Source organism: Falco peregrinus, chromosome 5, assembly GCF_023634155.1.
Source record: "Falco peregrinus isolate bFalPer1 chromosome 5, bFalPer1.pri, whole genome shotgun sequence".
NCBI lineage: Eukaryota > Metazoa > Chordata > Aves > Falconiformes > Falconidae > Falco > Falco peregrinus.
Genome location: NC_073725.1, coordinates 28083387 through 28099922, shown reverse-complemented (window position 1 = coordinate 28099922; position 16536 = coordinate 28083387). Strand labels below are relative to the sequence as shown.

General features: G+C 39.2%; 1 protein-coding gene across 2 annotated transcripts in view; it reads left to right on the top strand.

Moving 5' to 3' along the window:
- Positions 1-16536, top strand: part of CNTNAP2 (contactin associated protein 2) — a 1162992-nt gene that overhangs the window by 947496 nt on the left and 198960 nt on the right. For both annotated transcript variants that reach the window (XM_055806132.1, XM_055806133.1), the window contains one exon: positions 15201-15328. In XM_055806132.1, the coding sequence (XP_055662107.1) occupies positions 15201-15328 (128 nt within the window). The remainder of the gene's footprint in view (positions 1-15200; positions 15329-16536) is intronic.

The window sequence follows — 16536 nt, the reverse complement described above, 5'->3', positions numbered from 1 at the left end:
CTGTGGTCGGTCAGTACGGTAGCATGAGAGTCGTCCTTCTGGAGGACTCGGAGGAGGTCTCCTTTGACTAGTTGCAGACGTGTGCAGAAGTTACAGATGTGGCAATGCCACTTTATCTCACTGGTCCACTTTTGTCATGGTAGGAAGAAGGTAGTATTGCCAAATTGAGAGGGGCTTGTTTTGCCAGGTAGAAGTACAACAGAAAACTCCCCGAGTAGTTTAAATCAAATACATATTTGGACTTTCTGTAATGGACCTTACTAAACACTGAGCTGGAAATATTTAGATTAAAAATCTGTATTTCAAATTTATCTGTAATAATATACAATATAAAACATGAAACTGATTCCATTTCTCATCATTGGCAATAGAAATGCATCGTTAGTATAGGGAATAGCAGATGCCTTTCCCCACGACCGAGCACTTTGTGGAGAGGCAGGCTCCAGGTCTGAAGATTGTGAGGGAGATTTTATTTATGCACTGCTGCATGCTATTACCTCATTAGAAAAGGGATGGCCACTCAAACTGCAAAGAATGAAAACCGACACTGCATCATGATTTTGTGTTTCTTGGGGAACTGCATCAAGTTTTTTTTAGTCTGTGATGTCGAATACACCTTCTCCATCAATCCGGACACTTCACGTAGCTTTAGGGGTTAAGGCATCTTTGTCATCTTTGCACATAAATATCTTCATTTTTTTATTGCTAAAAAGACCTCAAAGATCTGCTTTGACAGTAAGGCCTGTCATCTTCACAAAATACAAATTATTTTTTGGTAGGCACTTAACTGGGGACCAGCACTTATTTGTACTTACTAGGTATTTGTAAGTATAGCAGAATAGATAATGATTCAGAAGCGTTGTCTCATTGTCTGCTTTCATTCAAGATTTCCTGGAAAACAAGGTGGCTAACCGTATCTCAAGGGTTCTCAACACAGAAAGAAGATGTAAATAATGCACAGTAGAACTGCTAGAATGCATACTGACTTTTATTTTAATTACAACTCCCTAGAATTCTCAAGGAAATGCAAGTTTCATGGGGGTGCTACATAATCTAATCTTCTATTTTGTTAAATCTTTTTTGTCAGTCAAAGAAGTGAACAAAAAACAGAGATGGGGGAATTGACTCAATGCAAGTCTTGTCTCAGCATAAATTGAATGATGAAAACTGGAAGCTGCCCCTGTAAACAAAATGGGGAAGTATTTTGAAATAGTATTAAACGTATGTTTTCTTCCTCTGTCAGAAACTAAAGCAAAATAAAGAAAAATCTTATTTTAATCATATCAGGGGTATTTTTTTTAAACATTCAGACACTGGACCATGTCTTGCTTACTCCTGTTATTGATCTGGAATGACTATTGTCCCTGAATTGAAGAAACATAAAACTGTTATTTCTGGTAACATTAATTTTTTAGGGTTTTTTACAAGTTTCTGTAATGATTACTGAAGCTTCAGCTAAGCAGTTTTTCAGCTGTTCCAGAGTTCAACAAATTAGTTGACCTTTTATAGCTGCCCATACTTAACTTTCTTAACTTTCTTAAGAACCTTCTAGCGATGTACTTCCAATATTTATAGAACCTACCTCCTCATGATTCTTATATGATTTCTGTTTCTGCTTCTGATATATTAATGCTTGCAAATCACTTACAATCTTCTATAAATCCTTATAAGCTCAGTATAAATTATACTGATACAGCTGACAAGTGTATCTGCAAACCTTCAGATTCTGTTGTGTGTATTGTCAGCGAGTCCTCTATAATCTTAAAACAGATTATTATTATTAATAATAATAATTTTTCTTCTGAAGCCCTTAGAAAACATTTTGAACACCTTAGAAAACAATTAGCTCACACCTTTCTGTTTCTGAACTTCCCTTCTTTAAAGATACATGAACATAGTTTCCTCACTGACTCGATTTCTGCTTATTTTGTGCCTTTAAGATCTTCCTTCAAGCAGTGTAATACCTTGCTCAGAAGGAACTGGGTTAATTTCACTCAGTATTGTTGTTCCACACACATGGGGCCACTTTTTGTCATTTGGTAAAGAAAAAACAAGAAGGGAAGTTCACATGCAGTAGAATGCTGTTAACATACCTACATAGTGCATACAAGTATAGCACAGACCTGTTAATTGGTATAGGATCAGCTTAAAACAGATAGGGGAAAAAAGCACTGCTTTACACAGCCAGTGTAAATACTGAGTGAAATTAACCCAGTTCCTTCTGAGCAAGGTATTACACTGCTTGAAGGAAGATCTTAAAGGCACAAAATAAGCAGAAATCGAGTCAGTGAGGAAACTATGTTCATGTATCTTTAAAGAAGGGAAGTTCAGAAACAGAAAGGTGTGAGCTAATTGTTTTCTAAGGTGTTCAAAATGTTTTCTAAGGGCTTCAGAAGAAAATTATTATTATTAATAATAATAATCTGTTTTAAGATTATAGAGGACTCGCTGACAATACACACAACAGAATCTGAAGGTTTGCAGATACACTTGTCAGCTGTATCAGTATAATTTACTTGTCACAGGTAGTGACAGGTGAGTGTGGGACAGAAGTGGCCACACTCACATGCCTGGCCTGAGTAGCATCTCTTATTGCCGCTGTCCACAATGGGACGGTGGAGCAGGTGGACTCTTGTTCCAGTCCTACAGGTCATTTCTTCTAGTCTTATATCCTTCAGAAGGCTTTTGGCAAGGCATATTTATTCAGCCATGGTTTTTGCCTGTGGAGCCAGGCTGCTTTTCAGGGTGGAACTACAATCTTTGCACAGTGTTATGTGCCATGAAATAGTTGGGGTTAGCAGCAGCTTATTTGTCTCTGCATTGTCTTCCATCTCCCATGTGCTAAAGTGCAGCATTATCATTTTCTCTAAAAATACATTGAGGTAACGTGAGTGAGAAGAAATATTTATGCTAGCAGACATTTATGAACACAAAAAGTAGTGTCCTGTGAATCAAATATTTACAAATATATTAAACCTGGAAACCAGGTTTTCTAGTCATCAAGAATGAAGTACTAGAATAGCTTTTAGATAAGAGTATTGGGGAAGAACAGACAAAATCTTCCCCGTTTGGGATGTTGTTGTGGTTTAACCCCAGTAGGCTGCTAAGCCCCACACAGCTGCTTGCTCACACCCCCTCACTGGGACAGAAGAGAGATGTGGAAAAGTGCAAAAACTTGTGGGTTGAGATAAAGACAGTTTAATGGGTAAAGCAAAAGCTGCATGCAGAAGCAAAGCAAAACAAGGAATTTATTTGCTTCTTCCCATGGGCAAAGCAGGTGCTCAGCCATCCCCAGGAAAGCAGGGCTGTGTCACATGTAATGGCTGCTCGGGAAGGCAAACGCCATCACTCCGAACATCCCCCCCTTCCTTCTTCTTCCCCACATTGCTGAGTAGGATGTCATGTGGTGCGGGATATCCCTTTGGTCAGTTGGGGTGTCCCCCTCCCAACGGCTTGTGCACCCCAGCCTACTTGCTGGTGGGGTGAGGGGAGAACGCTCACCTGAAAATGCCTTGACGCTGTGTAAGCACTGCTCAGCAGTAACTGAAACATCCCTGGGTTATCAATTCTGGCTTGGTCACAAGTCGAAAACATAGCACCATAGGAGCTACTGTGAAGAAAATAACCTCCCTCCCAGGTAAAACCAGTGCAGATGTGATCAAAACCTGCAGAAGATTAGGTGCTGCAGCTGCTTGCAAGAGCAGTGAGCTGTCCCCAGTGACTGCAGCCTTGCCCGCATTGCCTGTGTAGTCTACCTGTGTAGTTACAGGTAGAAGCGATAGACATCTTGGCATCCCTGCATCCTTTAGGCAACTTTTATCTCATAGACCTGTTTTAAGGCAAGAAGCATCTGCAGCAAACTACATTTAAGCCATCAGAAAGGAAAACATGCATCAACATTTGGCAAATTAACATACTTATTCCATTAAAACGCAGCACAACATTGTCAAGGGTCTCAGTGCATCAACTGCAAATACCTAAAGTATTACATTTTAATTTCTGTCTTCACCAAATGCTGATGAAAATGCCACAGCCTGAGAGATCAGAGAAGCACAACCCAGTTGCTTCAGTGTCAGCTTCCCCATAAGCACTACCCAGGACTGCTCGCAGTCCTGAAAAGCACCGTTCTTATGGGTAAGGGGTGCAGGTATTCGGACTTCTCACTCACTTCATCATCCTCCTCCTTTGACCATGACCTTATTGTCATAGGTTGTTAGAAACCCATGGCCCAGAACCTTTTCAGTCCACATCATCAGGGCTGTGACAGCACATGCAGTAAAAAGTCTTGGGGGAGGGCTCGTCGGGTATTGTACCAGGAAAAGACAGGCTCAGCTGAGAGGGAATTGCATTAGGAAATAAATGGTGAGTTCTGCTAAGTTTGCTTCGGTGTTTTGTGAAGGAAAAAGTGGTGATGTGTAAGGAGAGTTGAGCTCAAAGGCTAACAAGAAGAATAATGGAAATCCATCAGACCAATAAAGTGGAGTGATCTGGCTAATGAATAGGTCACTAATCCTGTATAAGTGTGGTCAACAAAATGCTAAACAAATACTTGACATTCCACAGTCAGTGCAGCAAACCAGATTTTTCTAAACAAGGGCACCTCCATTTGGCCTAGTGTTTAGCAAGAAGTACAGCATGCCATACCTTCCCTGTAGCTCAGGTCCTAATCTCAGCCACTCATAATGCTGTGAGTAAATTCAGTGAGAGAATCTCTAGCTACAGCCCCGCAGTTGTACACATTGCAGGAATACCATTTTTTTAAAACTTCCTTGTTTAGTATCTTTTCTCCTTTCCCCTGTTATTGCAATACATGTCTGTGGATATACATGCATGTAGACAAGAGTTAAGGGTATTATAAAAACTTGAAAAGACTATAAAGAAGTCAACCTGTGGATAAAGTTGCTTATCATTGCAAAACAAGGTGATCAGTCCTTTTAGCAAAAGCACTAAAAAAGTAACCTAACTGAGATGAAATCAATTCTGAGAGACATTTGTGCATGTTTATAAGCAGGGGGAAAGTGACAAGTATCCATGGTTTGCTTGTGCTTTATAGCCAAGTGTTTGCATAATGGAAAAAGACATCTGTTAATTACCTCTGTGCTGCACCATTGCTTTAAATGTGCTTGAATATCTTGGAGCATTCAGTTTTAGGTAATTATTTCTGATGAATGGGGGTACATTTAAAACATTTTGTAGCGGGATATTTAATTCTTCTTCTAACTAGAGCGCTTTCATGATAATAGGCCCCACTCCCCTTCCTCAGTAGATGTAGCAATATCATGCATTGTGTTTATAGCACAATTTGTAGATAATCCTCTAAGATTTTTTGTTGTATTTTGTTTAGATTTTTTTAACAATGGCCCTTACAAATTTCTTCTTCCATTTGGCTTTGGTATGCATGATGTTTGAAATAGCTGTTTGCTCTTCACCTCCTTACCAGTTCCAGGATAATTTAAGGCATCTACCTTTCATAGTTTAAACCAAACAGATGATGACATCAAAAAACTATGAAACTGATGACTTCACTGTACTGAGAGATGTTTTTAAGCAATTAGGAAAATTTGTTAAATGCAGAATTTGTTTTCAGACCAGTTTTACTAATAATTTTACAGTTAGAAACATTTTTTCTATTTATTAAGTAAGCCGAAAGAAAAAAAAATAATTTGCATGGTCTCCAATTCCAACTATAAACAGCAGTAGGTTAAGAAATCCTTATGCTGAGTAAGGAGCTACAGATGGACAAACTGTACAGTACATAATATAGACTAAAAAAACTGGTCATCTGTCCTACTGGGGTAAGTGCCCCCTTGAGAGAAGCATCACTGTTGTGGGTTTGTCTTCTTCCACATACTTCCAAGAAAGTCAAATGGGAAGCAATCTTCTGGGGCTGAGACTGGAGACGAAATTCAAGTATGATGTCATAGTTACCTCTAAGGACCATAAGCAAGCTGAGGTCTTCCGAGGGCAGATAATTAGCAGGTCGTGTATAACACCATAAAAAAACCCAGTATTTCAAGAATAAGAACTGATTATAGATACAGAAAGTAAGATGTAGTTGTTACTATTAAAAGTTGAGGTCAGTCAGAATAGAAAGATCTTACTGAAAAATAAGCTCAAATACCTAAGTTTTCTTAAAAATCAGTGCAGACGTGATTGGGGCCTTTACAGAAAGGAAATAAATAGCTGAATAGAAACTTTGCTTGGCATTTTACTCTTAATAATATATGACATTACTTCTTTTCCCATCTTCTGTCTCTATTGGCTACTTAGTTTATTATTTAGAAGAAGGATGCTGGTATGCTCTTTTTCCACATGGTATCTAGCAAGTAACATAATTTGTCTGTGTCTTCCAAAATGTCACCTGTGATATGGAAGTAGGATAAGTGTAATTTCTTACATGGAGGAGAATCCAACGTACTTGAATACCACATTTTTCACGTAAGTCAGCTTTATTCTTATTAACAAATTCTGTTTTACAGAAGCCCAAAAGTAAGGCTGAAAGGGCTCAGATATCATTTACATTAAGAATAAACAAGCCCAAATGAAGCAATAGGTTGGCATAAAAAAACAAAGGGGAGGATAAGCATCAAAAATGCTAGCAGGAGATACAAATTTGGAAGACCGAAACAACCTACTTACAGATGCATAGAATCATAGAATCATTTAAGTTAGAAAAGACCTTTAGGGTCATCGAGTCCAACCATTAACCCAGCACTGCCAAATCCACCGCTAAACCATGTCCCTAAGTGCCACATCTACGTGACTTTTAAATACGTCCAGCGATGGTGACTCAGCCACCTCCCTGGGCAGCCTGTTCCAGTGCTTGGGCACCCTTTCAGTGAAGCAGTGTTTCCTAATGTCCAATCTAAACCTCCCCTGGTGCAGCTTAAGGCTGTTTCCTCTCATCCTATCGCTTGTTACCTGGGAGAAAAGACTGACCCCACTGCCTACAGCCCCTGTCAGGCAGCTGTAGAGAGTGAGAAGGTCCCCCCTGAGCCTCCTCTTCTCCAGGGTAAACACCCCCAGTTGCCTCAGCTGCTCCTTATCAGACTTGTGCTCCAGCCCCTCCACCAGCTTTGCTGCTCTTCTGTGGGCATACTTATCATGTGTATCAGGGAGATTTTGTAAGGTTACCTAATCAAGCACTCTGTTCCAAGGTGTGAACAACCTAGATTTTTTTCCCCAAATATTTGTTGTCACAGCTATACAAGCAACTGAAGAGGTAAACTGAATCACAGCACCTTTATGTTCCCCATGGTGCTTTTGTGCCAAGCGTAGGTTTGTTTCATTGCTGTGTGAGGTATATGCATAGATGTGATGGATATAAGGATGAATGCTACAGGAAGTGCTGGTGAGAGGGTAGGATCAATGGTAGATGTTTATACAATTGGGTTTCACTGAAATTTTCTAGGTGCAGTAAGTCCCATACTTCATTAAGTTTTCTGGACCTCATTCAACACTAAGTTATGCACTTTAGTACCTTATTGAACTCAATAGGCATATAGGGGCTGAAGTCAGCATTAAATATAGCCATCTGTTATTTTGTCATGCCATACTCAATTATTTTTATTTAGCTCTTTCAGTCATGTGAAATAAAACTGTCAAAGTTGTCAAGAACTCCAAGAAATGAAGCCTCTGCGCTGCAGCTCTGAGATTTTTAATATTTCCTCCAATACAGATCCTTGTGCCTTAAAAATCCAGCCAGAAGCACATTTGGTCTGATAGTTTGATAGGGTATGATCCAAAGGCTTGTGGAGAGTTAGCAGAACAGATAAATGCAAATAATTCATCATTTATCTGCATAGATCTTGCAGTAGTATATTCAATAACACAGATATTAAAACCCACACATCTCATTAGGCAACAGCTTTTAGTGTACACACAGTCAAATGTCACCATTACTATAGTGCATTCAGATGTACAAAAATGCAATTAAATGTAATTAAAAATGCTTGGGATTTTAAATTAGAGAATTTTTGAAACAGGTGGTAGTATGCAGTACAGTCCTTCATGATTTTCTTCCCTCGGAGCTAAGGTAGCCTACTATTTAATGGGAAGCTTCAGCATGTGTGAATGGATCATGGAAACAGGTTTCTCTTGGTCAAAGTGATTAGGAAGAAAGACATATAACTTCCTGGGGCATGCTGAATAGTTGAATGGAATGTTTAATTTATTGTCCATTTGATTACACCTGTTGAGAACAGGTTTTTTTAGGTTTCTGTTGTAAAACAAAGCATTTAAAAGTTTCTGAGGATGACTAGAAAACTTTTTTGGTTTTATCAACTATTATTTTTCAAAAGATATTTTTAATTTTGAAATATTTTGAGATAAAAGAATCCTACTGTTTTGAAAATGCCAAGTGACATTTTTTACTGACTTTAAACAAAGTTTTTTTGAGCAAGCTATTTGCCCTTTCCAGTGTCAATTTTTCTTGGAAATCCTTGTACCATCCCATTTCAGCTCTAGGTCCACACAAGTGTTTTCTTATTTTGGCCTCAGCTGCATCCCAGGTACTCGTGCCTCCATAGTCACCCAAGGTGGAAGGGATATCCCAATAGGAGATTCAGTATTTCTCCCAAAGGAAATGCCACACACTTCCCTCTCCTACTTAAAAAAAATTCAAACTGGAACTGAAAATTGTCAGATGCAAGGATCAAGAGGTGGTGGAGATCAGTTACAGCATGGTAGGGTTACTAGATTCCATTCTTAAAAGATCTTTGTATGGAGGTAAAAAAAAACAAAACAGTCGGGTCAGAGGAGTTGCTGGACCCAAAATGAAGAGGAGCCCCACATTTCTTTTTTTTCTGGGAAGGAACACTGAAGAAATGAAGTTCATAAGAGGAGCTGCTCTGCTTGAAGGAGAGACCTTCCGTCTGCACTGTTTTGTTGGAAGGAGAACACGAGCAAATACTCAGAGAAGGCAGATTTTCCCCTGAAATCGATCCATATTGTTCAAAAGAAAGCAGAGCCCAGTCTGCTATCTCCATTATTCACCTTTTGCTGTAGTTATTAAATTTCTCACAACTCCTGCTTGAGAGGAAAGTTGAGAAGCCCTTTCAGGCAAGAGCACTGTAGAGCCAGTCTAAACCACCCCTGTCTACTTCCCAATGGATTTTTGAAATGAGGCATTTCTCCCCAATTTCTCAACGTATCTTGCTTCATCTCTCTAGCACACATGGAATCAGAAAGTGCCATGATAGCATTGATGCGTCTTCTGGACTTCAGGGTTCCTTCTGAGTTGCCAGAGATTTCTGTCTCTCATCTCTTGCCAAGTGGAGAAAAGGGAAGAAGTGGAGCAGGCTTCCAACTTCTTCACTCAGAAGGTCTCACCAAGCTGCTTGGTGGTACAATTTCAGCATCAGGCATCTTAAATTGTTCAGTGTAATCCCACATGCCTGGTCCTACTGGAAAGTGTTTTTTACACACTGTCTTTGGAAGACGTGTGGTGGTTTAAGTTTTTTGTAAACAAAAGTAAATAATCAAGATGTTACTAACTTTTTTTGAAAAATAGGCTTTTTATTAGCAAGTCTTGGAATTATATACTGTATACCTTATGAAGTATTCATTTTCAAATCACAATTAAATCATACAATCCTCATAAGGGTGTTTGTAATAATTCAAATTAACCTGTGTTTAATTAAAACGATTGGTGTTATGGGATTATAAAATTTGAGAGGTGTCCAAAGGAGCAAATTTCCTAATGTAATTCTATTTTTTTTTTCATCTTAAAGGTCAGGAAAGGGATAGACTGTGTAAAGTGAAAAAGGAGATCTAAGCCTCAATCCCAGGAAAAAAGCGTGAATTAAACATGTCTTTGCATGGCTATTTTAAACTGGTATACTCTTCAAAGAAGGTTTGAAGTTCCTGAAAGTAACTTAAGTGACTTCTGCTAAATGCAAATTCCAGCGTTTCTTTTGTAGGGTTCATTGTCATTGAGGGTATTGTAAATGTGTTGATCATTCTTCTGGTGGAACTATTTGTGAATATGATGCTGTGTATTAAATTAATCTAATCTCGTCCATCTTTCATAATTTCTGAACAAGGATTACTTATGTCTGCTGTACCATCAGTTTCATGTCTTTGATGTATGTTAGCTTTACTAATGGAAGTCAAAGGATGGACTTGCTTATGTGAGTAATTTGGTGCTGGGTAAGTGGTCTTTCATCATATAGTTTAGATTTTCAGGAGGTGAGCGCACTCAAAAAACCCAAACCAAAACAAAAAAACCCAAACACACACACACACACACAAAAAAAAAAAACAAAAACCAAAAAAACCCAAACCAAAACCAGAAAAAACAAAACCCCAAACCAGACTGCTTCCCTGTTTTACTTCTGCATTTTCTACGGAAACAGACCTCTTGCAAACCCTTATTAGCACATAGCTGATAGTTGTACCTGCACATAAGCTTTGCTTACCCAACCAAAACACCTGATACATCATAATGAAGTGCATGTTGCTCAAGGTTGGTGGCACTTTATTGTTTTGGTTTTTTTACCAGTGTGCTAGAGAAGAAGCTTCACTGCCTTAAGATTAGTCTTAATTGTAAGAGTTCAGACTTCTCCTTTTGCTGTTAGGAATATGAGAACATACTTCATAGGACCTCAGCCCTTCCAATGGCAGCGTGGAAAAAAACTTGAATTGAGTTATGACTCTGTCAGTTTATATGATCCTGTATAATAATGAGAAATTTTCTGTAATACCCCTTGGCAGACAAATCAAGGGTAAGTCATTAGCTCCAGCTTAATGTATAAGGGTAACTGAGGTGACAACACCTGTGGGAAAGGGACGAGATCTGTAAGAATCCCTGAGAAAAAGCAAACTGAAGTGTAAATATGTTTTTAGCCTAGAGTTTGTTGGCAGTTTACAATTCCTAAGAAGGACAGAGCCCTGGGAACAGGCTGAACCTAGAAGTATGGCTTTTTTGCTACATAGTATGTACGTAAAAAAGTTAACTAAATTTTACAAAGCCTTTCAAAAGTTTGCTACTTCTGCTTTAATCCTAGTTTTTGCTTGCCCTGGTTTTAATCCTGCTAATTAAAGCTTGCTTATTTCCAAGTAACTCACTTCCAGATTATTAAGTCTGCTGCCAAAATTGCATTGTTCATTAAAGTCTCTGTAATATTAGCTCTTCTTAACAGTTCTAATATAAATAACATTTTTGCCAGATATTTTTGGAAGGGAGAAAATACTAATACTTGGCACATCCATACCCTTCATGATCTTTTTTACAGACATTCATTTGCAGATACTAGCTGGACTGAACTGTTTTATACCTCCCTCAGACATATTATGGAAATTCAGGGATTACATTAGAGGTGCTTGCATACTAAAAAGACTGGTCTTGTGAGAGGTGGACAATTGTATGCTTTTGAAATGGAAATACTTGGGAGTTTGTATTCTTCAGACTGCTGCTAATAAATATATAATATGCGTTGAACACAGCAATTTCAATCCAGTAGGTGTTTTATATGAATTCTCAAAACAATTCCAGTTCTTCAGCTCCTGTAAGCCTATCTTTTAAAATTAAGACCATTCCTACCTGTAGTATGTTTTTTATGTTTTCCTGTGTAGGACTGGACCAATAATTAAGTGATGTCTAACCAGATCAGAGGAAATAAATTATTCCAGTAACAGAAGTCTGGTTGTATGAAAGCATTATATAAACAAATAGTGATACAGAATCTTATCATTACTTCGAGTATGTCATTTGCTGATATATGCATAATGCATTTCTTTTTTACATACCACAGAAGGCTATAAAGAGTAAGTAGATGATCGTAATCAAAACAATGATAAATCCTACACTAATATCTACTGCTTTCATTCAAAGGCACCCTGAAGCACTTCACAGACTGTTTTATATAGGAAAAGAAATTAGAAATAGAAAATTACATAGAGATTTCATCAATATCTCGTGGTAATAATTACAGGATTTGATCAGATTCATTCATCTCCCATTTGGCTATTAATAGGAATATGACACACTCTGAATTCAATCTTTATTCTCTTAAGGGGTTTTTCTTTGGTGAGGAAAAACTTCAGAGACTTTCTCCACCCTCTTAATGTGCAAAGTCTTTAAATACTGGCAGAAGCATTATCACTTGCTGAACTGAGTGTTCCAGCTGTGGTTATTTCTAAGTGCATAGTACAAAGTCAAGCTTTATAATCAGCCCTTGGTTTATAACTTTTATGACTTTGTCGGCCCTGATTAGTATGTCCAGAGGAGCTACTGGTACCTTAGAAAAGCGTAACAGAGCCACTCCATCTCCTGAGTGTATTCATCTTTTTGGTGCGTGCCTGGGCCAAAAGCTATCATTACCCCTTTTTTTTTTTTTTTCTTTTTCTTTTTTTTTTTTTTTTGTTAAGAGCAAATGAACTACACAGGTTCTGGTGGAGAACAGACAGTGCAGTTTTCTCAGCTCTTAGTCCAGTTTTCCCAGCCCTCCACAGCTTCTGCCTGGGGCAGAATGCATTTCCCGCAGTGGCAAGACAAATAAGCGATTATCAGAAAATAAGGCTAAGTCTGAAAATGGCAACAGCTTTAAAGTGACAGTATCACTAAAAACATAAATAGAATATTAACATGAGTAGAAACCTGACTAGTAAAGAGGGAGAGAATTGTTGCTGCTCCTTTTTATTTCCTTCACAGAAGCTGCTGGTGACAGGAAAAGCACTGTCCTTTGCTATCCTTGTTTGGAGCTGAAATATTAGCTCTCTTTGTGAGAGGGGGAAGGCGAGAAGAGAAATGCCAATAGTTTTCTTTGAAGAAGCCTTTATTTTAAATAGATATGTCCATCTTGAAAGCATTCTTTGAAATAGTAACAATCAGCCGGGAAAGCCAGTCTCAGAGGAAAATCTCAGAAAGAGGAAAGCGATGACCTACATTTATCCTCTATTAGAAGGGAGTGGGTCCCATGGATACAGGTCTTTAGCAGAGATGGAAGATTAGATCTACATACCTGCCTTTGTTATTCACCCTTTTCTTTCTTAAAGGGAAAGTCCTTTAATCTCCCTTTCCTTATATCGCCCAGTTCCAAATTGATGAATGCGATACCTTTGTAAAGGGCGTTGCAGTTTGGATGAAAGGCAGTTTGCTAGAGCCGAGCACAGTCGGCAGGAGCAGCCTGTGCGGTTCCCCTCTCCCATGTTCCCTCCTTCCTAGCGATGCCCTGGAGAAGCCTCACCTGCACGACACCTGCTAGAGCTTTGTCACCCCGGAGAGGGTTGATGAGCTCCCCAATGCGATGGACTGGGGGAAGGCAAGGGCTCTGCAGGGGAGGGGCATGCAGATTAAGGGAAACAGTCATCTGATTGAAAAACTCTAGTAGTTAAATCTCCAATTACTCTCATCATCAGAAAGAACAGGCCTGAGTCCAGTGAACTGTTGTTCAAAAATGTGACAGTTGTTTTCTTAATTACTTCAGTTGCGCTTCTTTGAAAAAGAATGGTTTGCCTTCCATCTCCTGCGACGGACCCAGTGAGGATGGTGACAGGAAACGCTACTGGAAAACAGTACCATGCTACTGGGAAACTGCAGGCATCGCCACAGACTGTGGAGATCCCTGCTGTGTTTCCCAGTTGTTAGCAATCTAGTGAGTCAGATCACGGAGTCATCCAAGTTATAGATGAAAAAGACTTTTCGTTTCCTGGGATCCTTACAAGTCACAAGCATGGTCACACTTCAGTAACTTTTCCAGATCCTGAATTCATCTGTCGCGACAGAGGGAAGACACAGTCACTCAATATGAGTGATCAGCAGACTTCCTTTATTGTGTCTTACAGTCATCTTTTATGCCTTGTTATAATTAGCTCATACATATTACAAAAGTTAAGCTCATTATTGGTTAGTTGCCTAAATATCAAGCCCGCCTCTAGTTTCTCTTCTATAGTTATTTGTTCCCACCTGCAACATTCTTTACCGACCGCGATCTTCCTGTTATTGTGTAACAAGAAGAGCCAAGGACAGTGTATTTTTGCTTTACTTCAGATAAGCTGAGTGCGATGTGCATTTTTGTCCAGCCAGCTGGACTATGTCTATGTGACCCTTTTCAGCTAGCCAGTTATCCACATTCATCCTTCATTCTGTGGTAGTTTTTGAACAAAGGAATTGAGTTTTAGATCAAAAAGTTGCTTACTTTAGGTACTCAATTACATGACAAGGTACTGACAAAAAGAAAGAAGAAAAAAGAGAGCAATACATGGATTATTTTTCTTCCTCTTACTTTGATTTCTGTGAAAAAGTGCCGTCCTAACACTATAGATATGGCGCGGGTTTTTCCTGTGTGGCTATTTTTGGCCTTCCATGTTGTTATGGAAAAAAACCCAAAACAACACCTGAGAGATGAGGTACCTAATTAAATTTGGGGTTTTTTATTTTCTATTTGGAAGAAACAATATGCAACATGCCATCTGGAATCAGCTCTTGAAGTGATAAAGGAAAAATGTTATAACTGTGCATAGTGATTCCATCTAGGCATGGAAAAGGCACCAGGTTACTCACTGCAGTTGAAATGAGGAGCTTTTAAGCATGACTCTAAATTTAATTTTAGTGAGCTTGCTAACTAAATCGGGGTTTGAGCCTGGTGCTCATAGTTAGATTCACAAGTTTAGGCTTTTTTGGACTTAGACACTTAGAACTGACAGGACTAAGATGACAAGCCTTTTGGGGTAATTAGTCTTTAATTTCTCTTATTTAATGTAATACTAAAAATGTTAAATATAAAAGCAGCAGCGTTTCCTTGGTATGCAGAAGTCATATCATTAGGATAATAATTGGCAGCAACCAGAGCAAAAAAGATACACTTCTAGGAAGCATTAGGCTCTTTTTCCCTCTCAGGAGACATCAGCAAGGAGGTCAACGGCAAAGTGTTACCTGCTACTATGGAGCTGGTCAGTCTGGGAAGCAGGGAGACTCACATAAGCCCAGCAGAGTCCTGGGCTGGCCACAAAGCAAGCTGCTCCTCTATGTTCCAGGCTGACAGGAGCTGCTATCCATCTGTGTTCCAGCAAACAGGCACTGTTATTGCTCAAACTGATATCGTTTGAGACATGTTTTTAGATGGTGACACTGTAATGGTGTAATTGCTGCGTACCCATTCTTTTGGTGCTTATTTCATGGAACAATAGCAATGATCGAGGAAATTATTGTAATAAATTTCACGATTGCTTTCTGGTTTTTCTCTCTCTCTGTGATACAGGAGAAAAGATGCTGGGATGTTGTCATACAAAGAGCACCTACCAGTCAGTCAGGTAGTCGTTGGAGATGTTGACCGGCCTGGGTCTGAAGCCAAGATATCTGTGGGACCTGTGCGTTGTCAAGGAGATCGTAAGTTGGCTGGGTTTCTTCCACTTACTCTTGGGGAGAAAGCAAACCAAATTGGAAATGGGTAACTTTGTACACACCCCATGCAAATTCAGAGAAGTGTCTGTCTACTCAGAGACTTTTTTTCTGTGAAAGCTTGATGTGATTTGAGAAATTTTGTCTATGAAACTGCACATATAATGGCTCGTGTTTGCATTTAAAATATCGATATTTGTTTTTATTTTATGGTAAATGCAGCAAGTTTGATTATTCAGCTAAGTTTATGCAGATATAAGCAGTAATACAGGTTGCATAAGAACATCTCTCACCATCTGTGCTTCTGTTGAATGCTCTTGTCAGTGTCATTGTCATTGCTGTGCATGTGACTGTAAGATATGGTTATGGGATATAAATAGTAGCATGATGGCAAAACTTGTTGCCGTGACTTCTGTTTACAGGTGTATAAAATTGGACAAGATTGTTATCAGCTGTTAACCATATCAGGGCTTGATGTTTGCATGTAAAACATTGGGAGATTTTTAGTGGTAGTCTCTGAGTTCCAGGCTGCGTGCTGGTAGGAGGTGTACATCCTCCAGTGTGGTCAGCAGGTCGTAGAGTAAGTCAGTTTAATAGATAAATTTCCACCTCACATGCAAAAAAAAAAAAAAAAATACAGATGGAGTGAGGAGGATTGTATTCTTCCTTCAATCTATTTTATATTTCAGAAGATGAAATTCATCGCCGCAGGCAGAGCAACTGCTTAAGGCCCTTTTAAACCACAGTTCAAAAGCTTAAACTCTCTGAAGTTGGCATGCGCGTTAGATCTGTCCTCTGTATTTGAAGGCCATCCTGTTATAAGCGGTGCTGTAAGGAAAGGTTGCCTGGTTTAATTTCCAGTAACTAATATTTGCATGGTCTATAAGGAATACAAAACCCATCCTCAGGTGCTGGTGGAGAGTACGATAAGTCAGCCTATGAGATGCAGTGATGTAGAAATACCGAATGGGTGTGCACAGTACATGCAGGTTGAACAACCTGCTTCGATCCATCAACTAACAGGGCACAACAGGGATGAGTGTGGTTTGCCTTTCCTCCTCTGCCACTTTACAGCTTTACAGTGCTCTCCATCTGCATGTTCCTAAGTACTTTACAAAGGAGGTCTGCATTACTGAATTATGTCAGGGGCTGAACATGAGCCAGCAGTGTGCCCAGGTGGCCAAGGCAGCCAACAG